Source organism: Monodelphis domestica, chromosome 3 (genome assembly GCF_027887165.1).
Source record: "Monodelphis domestica isolate mMonDom1 chromosome 3, mMonDom1.pri, whole genome shotgun sequence".
NCBI lineage: Eukaryota > Metazoa > Chordata > Mammalia > Didelphimorphia > Didelphidae > Monodelphis > Monodelphis domestica.
This window is the reverse complement of record NC_077229.1, coordinates 30,953,345-30,959,344: the sequence shown is the minus strand read 5'-3', so window position 1 is coordinate 30,959,344 and position 6,000 is coordinate 30,953,345. Positions and strand designations below refer to the sequence as shown.

Here is a 6,000-nt window from a genome sequence, read left to right as displayed (position 1 = left end):
AGGCAGAGGAAGAAGTGGAAAGCCAATAGATGATTACATTTTGGAATTCCTGGACATAAAGGTATCATCTTTGTGAGTAATGGCAAGACCAATCGCTATCTGGGTGTGGTTGGGGTGAAGTGGAAGAGTAGCTCATAGGAGAGGAGTAGGTTAAGAAACTTCACAGAATCAGAGATTTAGAAATGGGGCCTCAGAAATCAAGCCCGATTGTCATTTTATAAATGAGGAAATGAGACCCGGCAAGGTAAATTAACTTCCCCAAAATAAGACAGTCAAGATTTGAACCTAGATCCCCTTGACTGCTTGCCATTGTATAAAACACTGACAAAGGTATCCAGTCCCTACTGGGGGCTACTGTGGAGGACAAAGGGGAGTGAGATCCCTGAGCCAGAACACTACCAACAGAAAATTGGACTCGGCAACCTTTCTTTCTGAAGATCCTGCAGTGTCGTGCTTGAAGCATCCATTGAGCATCTCCAGGAGCTCATGGACTGGAGCCTCTAGTGTTCCCTTCCATTTTCCAACACTGATGTGATTTTTTGACTTAGTTTATAGGGAGGTTACCACTGTCTAGGTAGGGAACATGCCATAACAACATACCCCAGAACACAAAACATTTTCACATCTGGATGCCCAGGTCCTCTTCTTCCAAATCCAGTCCTCTATAACCCTCAGATCTCCCACAGCTGGCACAAGATTGTGCTTTCTTTGGAGGCTAACCCCAATGAATCTCAGATCCATGAAAGAGAACACAAAATTTGCCAATAATGCTTTAGTGGGAGAAAGTTCCACTACCTCTCCTGGAGGGTAACTTTAAGCTTTTAAGGGTCTAAATTACCTCCTTGGGAATAATAAATTCTTTAATCTAGTCTTCTCGCTTTAAACTGTATACAGAAGAAAAACAAGACACTAGCAAGTGACTTGCTCAAGATCACCAAGTTAGCCCCACTAATTGCTGGGCAAGTAGCTTCAAATTTCTACTCTGGATATGAATCATCCTTAGAAAGGGGGTTGTCTCCCACAAAAAAAATCTAGTCTATATTTCCTCCCCCAAATACTGAGAAGAGATGGAAACCAGGGGACAGGGACATTATTGGCAACCAGACTGGGTGATTGGCTCAGAGTAAGGTGGGTCTGCCAAATGAGGGCCATGAAGCAAGGACCCGGTCACCCTAGGACATCGAAGACAAACCTAGGCATTTGATCATGATCGTGGAGGGAGCACAGGGACCTTGAAGGCCATTTAGTCCAACCCCTTCATCTACTCTCGAGACAAGGAACCTGGCTCTAGTGTAACAGGTTAAGTGACTTGCCCAGAGTCACACAGCTAGTAAGTGTGAAGAGGTACTCTACTGATCTTGGCTGTGGCTGCTGTTCTTTGAGTCGGCCCTGAAATTAAGGTCTTCTCTCCATGGTCCTAACTGCTATCTTGGTAATAGCTCTTCACCAGTTTTCTAGGGGCTCACTCCATTCTTTCCTGCTCAGAGAATGCAATTTAAGCTCCTTGATAAGCCCCTGAGTCACTTCCATCTGTGAATCACCCTTTTGTCTTCAATTCTGAACAAAAAGAACTCTTCCTTCTCCAGTTTCTGGAATGAAGCCAGGTGTATTTGGAGGGTTTTTTGTTGTTTTCTTTTTTAATATAGCAAAAGATACATGAATTTTCTTGAGTATTTTCCATCTTCAATTCCCATTCAACTCAGCACCCTGGAAACTGAAGGTTGATGGCAGCTACAAAGGTTGTAGGGTTCCCAAAGAAGAAACAGATCACCTTTGGCTATCCACAGAGAAAACTTCATGTGCCCCAGCCCACCCACTAGTGGTGGACACAGCTTGCTCCTCATAGCTCATTCACAAAGAACATGTAGGCAGGTGGTTCGCTAGGCTGATACCCTGAGCAAACTGTGAAGTACCAATGGAATCCTGGAACTGGGAAGCGGTTGCCATGGTTACCAGGCGACTGCTCCCTTGTGTGGGATGTACATCCAGCTGACCTCTTGAGGTGCCTTTCAGCCCTGGGATTCTACAATTCAAGGAGCCAGCTGAGCCTGCCATGGATGCAAGAAGCTGGGATGGGTCTGCAAGGCAGAAGGCTCTGGGACAGAAGGGGCTTTATCTGATGCCGAGATACTTAAGGTCACTTTGTCCTCCTCCTCAAAAAGAAATGAGGCCTTCATTCCTGGCACTGAACAGAGGCAGCCATATTCCTGTCCGCTTCTGCCATTCTATCATGACTTATTTTTCTCTTGCGCTTTCCACAGTCATCGTACTGCCTTCTGCTCTCAGTCAGCAGTCCTTCCAGAGCACTGAGGGAAACAGCCCAGAAAAGCTGATGTCACCAGGAACGGTGGGGCGTGCTCCCACAGACAGGACACAGGCAAGCGTCACGAGCCTTCTAAGAACCAGGAGGAAGGAAGTCATTCATAAGCCAGGCAGATGCTGACCTGCCTCTTTAGTTTCCTCTTGCAAGCTCCTCAGACCAAGAATGGGGTGCTTTCGCTGCGTGCGGCAGGGGGTTTTCTTCCATGGCCGATTTCTTCCTGGAAGGCCTCCGCCTTGTCAATCAACTTTAGAGCAGAGAACAGGGAACTGGCTGATCAGACCAGCGCATTCCCCAAACACAGATCTGACTGTTAGTACCCACAAAAAGGGAAGGAAAGAGCATCCCCCACCCACTTAGTTCTGATGAAAGCTCAGCAGAGACCAGGTCCTTAGCTCTGATAATCTACATGGCAAGAAACTGCTCTTCAATTCAGTAAGATCTAGACATCAGCAGAGAGGTAGCAGGGAGAGGCCGGCATCAGAGGCCAACTTCTGCTTCCAAATTCTGGACAGCCAGAACTAAGGATAAAACAGACCCTGAGTGAAAGAGCAATCGAAAACCCCAACACTGGAGATCTCATGGAGTCTCTTCAGGCAACATTTGGAGAAAGGACAGAGCTGTTGGCATCAAGATTAAATCAAAGCCTTTATTAAACATTTGTCCTTTAAACAGCCTGCATTTAACCCCCCCTCCCCCAACTCACCCTTGTTCATTGCTAAGGCTATTTAAACACCATTTTAGTCTGATAGGAGCTTGCTGTACTGAGCCAGTCACAAGCAGCAGAGCAGTGAAAAGCCAAACCCAACGACCCACCTCCCCAGGCCCTGGGTGCAGGGCTGTGCAAAGGGCCGTTCCCAACGCTCAGCCCTGGAGCTTCAGCCCACAATGGATGGTCCAGCCCTGCAGCTGCCCAAGCAGCTCCTGGGGGCCAAGGGCTGGCGAGGAGGCTTCTGGGTGTGCTCTGCCTTTCTGTTCCTAGAGGAGGTGAGAAGGGGAGGCCATTCTCAGTTGCGTGTGGGTCTGATTAAGGCTTTGGCTGTGGTCTGTTTAGATATTAAAATATTCTCTGGGAACCCTGTTTCCTATGCCCCCATCAGAATGAACATTTTCAAAAATGAAAACACTGAGAATTGATGCAGAGTTGAAGGGCTGGGGCCACACTCAGCTCAGCGGGGCCCTGGGGGTCACGTCAGAATGGTGTCATCGATCTGTTCCACGGAGTCAGCCTGGCTGGCCAACTTCTTCAGGGACCTTCGGCAGCTCTCACCGAGAAGCTCTAAGCTGACCCCGTCTAGGATCTTGGAAACAGACTGTTGGGATGAAGCAGAGAAGAGCTACATCAGGAAGTTGGATAGCAAATGCTGACCAGCTAGTTTCACAAAACCAGCAGCACCGCCCCTCAGTCACCTCAGCCCTGGAGCCCCTGGAGACGGGCTACGGGAAAAACCAGAGAAAACTCAACAGGTCTGGCTGTGGCCAAAAGTCAAAGGGGCTGCGGACTTTCCACTCGGCTTACTACCACCAGCCCCCAAAGTGAGGAAGGAATATGAGGGTCAGGGGCTCCTGGTGACTGCAGGGCCTGGAAAATGCCCTTGACCTGGACCTACTCCCAGGACCTACCCCGGGGGGGATGGGGGGGGGGGAAGAAAGAGATGAGATGTAGAAAAGGAGCTCCCCTGCCCCCCCCAGGGTACCCCCTATGCCTAACCTGAAGCAGATCATCACCCTCCCTCATCTTGAGGAGGTTGACGATAGCCTGGTCACTGTAGGCCCTCACGCTGGTGTTCTTGTCCTTAGTGTTATCTAAAAGAGCCTTGAGAATAGGTTTGATGATCTGAGGATCCAGGGAGGGTAGGTGGTCTTTATTGGCCCACCAGATCATCTTCTCAGCTACCAGCTTGATGTCACTGGATGGATTCTGCAGACACTGTGGAGGAAGAGGAAGGGATGATGATGCACAGAGCTGCAGTTAAATACCGGGGACGAGACATTTCCCACATATCCAACTTAGCAACACCTGCCAAGGGGACAAGATTCCTTCTCAGAGCCGGTCTCCCACCCCCCACCCCCCAGTCTGTCAGGCTCACCCCTCCGGGGAAAGGGGACTCATGAGACTATCCCATAGTCTTGTCTCCAGTCTCACAGGTCACCCCCTCTCGGGCCATGCAGTCTCTACTAGTGCCATGATGACCAGGCAGGGCTAGGAATCCAAGGTAGGCACAAATAGCCAGGGTGGGGCAGGGAGTGGAAGGAAAGAGAAGCCCAAAAGTCATTCAGAAGCCCACCAGCTCGAGCAGCTCCGACATCCACTCACCTTGATAAAGAGGCTGGTGAGCTTGCCTGGCAGGTTTCCCCCTTCCGATTCGATGTGGTATTTCATGAGGAAGCCCATGCCCCGGATGCCACTCACTGCAATGGGGATCTACAGACACAGAGGACAAGCCATAGGGCAGAGGATGGGCTTTTCTGGGCCAAAACTCCCTTCAACCATTCCCCACCCACCCAGGGTGCATCCCCAACCAAGCTATTCCCCTTGGTTTGGAAATGCCTTCAAAGCCCAGGAAGAACATCAGTATCAGAAGAGCTGGGGAAACTGGCCCTGCCTCATCCTGGGTTCCAGGAAAAAATGGAATGCCACGGCTAGGACGCTAATGCTCTCACCTTACAGATGGGGAAACTGAGCCCTGGGGAAATGACAGAAATTGTCTAGTGGGGTGTAGTACAAAGAAATTTAAGGTCAGGTGAAACTTGGGTTCAGATCCCACCTATGACAGTCACGAGCCATGTGGCCCAAACAAGTCACATCATTTCCCCAACTGTGAGTTTCCTCATCTACAAAGTGGGGCTAACACCACTAAGGCCCTCGCCTTGAAGACTGTCATAAGGATCACAAGTACCCAGAAACAAACGTAAAGGAGGGCGTAAACGTCAGCTCTGTCCCCACTGACTTGGGAGTCGTCTCCCCATCTGCCCACGCCATGGAGAGCTCCAGCTGGACAGCACCTCTGAGCCCCAGGGCTTTAGGACCTGGGGGGGGAGCTGGCCCTCTGCTCTCCTCACCCTGTCTGCTGTGGCATTGCTGAGAATCATCTCCTGGACACTGGGGCTATACTTGGCGGTGCAGAGTCGGTCTGGAGCCACGTTCACAGCCACAGAAAGTGCCAGGCTTCGCCCATGCCGCACCATCCAGTCAATCCCAGACACATCCGCTGAAGGGGACAAGATGCCCAAGTCAGTGCCCTCTGTGCACCGAGGAAGGAAAGGCCCAAGATGCTGCCCCTGAAGGCTTCACCCCTTTCCCTGGAGAGCATCCTCAGCTGGTGAATGAAGAGCGACCAAGCCCAATTCTAGCCCCCATTCCTTTCTTTGAAGCCAGAGCCCCATGGAGAGCCCAGCCCCGCTCCCAAGGAATTCTGATGGGGAAGAAGGTGAGCCTAGGAAGAGGCCAAATTGGGAAACCCCTCCATGGCTGCCAGGGGAGGCCCAGGCCCACCACGCAGCACTCAGACATACCCAGCAAGTGTTGCTGGAGCACGGCGTTCAGCTCTTCCTCAGCCAGAAAGGCACACAGCTCCCCCAAGCAGCCGGCAGAGGCCATCCGAGTGGCATCCTGAAGGGAGGAAGACGGGATGAGACCAAATGAGAGCAGGCCAAAGAGCATCAAGTCAGGAATGAGG

The 6,000-nt window shown here is 50.9% G+C and overlaps 1 protein-coding gene across 1 annotated transcript in view; it reads right to left on the bottom strand.

Moving 5' to 3' along the window:
- Nucleotides 1-2,949: 2,949 nt before the first annotated feature.
- The window catches only part of GCN1 (GCN1 activator of EIF2AK4), a 71,037-nt gene continuing 67,986 nt past the window's right edge, over nt 2,950-6,000 (bottom strand). Inside the window, exons 54-58 of the mRNA XM_001363430.5 lie at nt 5,837-5,933; nt 5,384-5,532; nt 4,638-4,745; nt 4,032-4,250; nt 2,950-3,633 (exon numbers count right to left, since the gene is read on the bottom strand). Coding sequence (XP_001363467.1) covers nt 3,508-3,633; nt 4,032-4,250; nt 4,638-4,745; nt 5,384-5,532; nt 5,837-5,933 — 699 coding nt within the window. The 3' untranslated portion in view covers nt 2,950-3,507. The remainder of the gene's footprint in view (nt 3,634-4,031; nt 4,251-4,637; nt 4,746-5,383; nt 5,533-5,836; nt 5,934-6,000) is intronic.